Source organism: Penaeus monodon, chromosome 33 (assembly GCF_015228065.2).
Source record: "Penaeus monodon isolate SGIC_2016 chromosome 33, NSTDA_Pmon_1, whole genome shotgun sequence".
Lineage (NCBI taxonomy): Eukaryota > Metazoa > Arthropoda > Malacostraca > Decapoda > Penaeidae > Penaeus > Penaeus monodon.
Genome location: NC_051418.1, coordinates 3141560 through 3142164, shown reverse-complemented (window position 1 = coordinate 3142164; position 605 = coordinate 3141560). Strand labels below are relative to the sequence as shown.

The following is a 605-nucleotide window of genomic DNA, read 5'->3' as shown; positions in this document are numbered from 1 at the left end:
CACAAGGATATACGTACTTGATCATTTTCATCCATTCTGTTTGCACAACTCTCGTTTCCTCTGTTCCATGTGTAGCAATCATCGAAAAATACTACCCTTTTCGGCTTCGCGTCTTCTAGCTTTCTAGAAATCTCTGCTGTTCTTAGTTACCATTTCCGTTTCACGTCACACCAAAACAAATATAGGCAATTCTACACCACTGCTCAGTAGCTTACGAATTTACAATGAATTTAGATTAAAACGCATGAGACAGTCAAGGTAATGTGACACGTACGACTGTAGCTCAGACATAGAGACCAAACGTTATGTGACATTTTATTGTTTCTGGCGAGATAACGAGGCATCCGGCCGCCTTCCCACGAAATGCACATACTCAAATGTAGGACAGTCCTTGGATATAGAGACCTTGGATATAGAGACCTTGGATATAGAAACCTTGGATATAGAAACCTTGGATATAGAGTCCTTGGATATAGAAACCTTGGATATAGAGTCCTTGGATATAGAAACCTTGGATATAGAGACCTTGGATATAGAGGGGCGAGAGAGTGAGAGAGAAGGGGTTGGGGGATGTGTAGATAGAGAAAATTGAGGGATACTGAAAA

The 605-nt window shown here is 41.0% G+C and overlaps 1 protein-coding gene across 2 annotated transcripts in view; it reads right to left on the bottom strand.

Annotated features, from left to right (window-relative positions):
* The window catches only part of LOC119593955 (ankyrin repeat, PH and SEC7 domain containing protein secG-like), an 11148-nt gene extending 10817 nt beyond the window's left edge, over nucleotides 1-331 (bottom strand). The window contains exon 1 of one of the 2 annotated variants that reach the window (XM_037942975.1): nucleotides 18-331. In XM_037942975.1, the coding sequence (XP_037798903.1) occupies nucleotides 18-35 (18 nt within the window). In that variant the 5' untranslated portion in view covers nucleotides 36-331. The remainder of the gene's footprint in view (nucleotides 1-17) is intronic. The other variant, XM_037942974.1, reaches the window with a different exon arrangement.
* Between the last annotated feature and the right edge of the window lie 274 nt (nucleotides 332-605).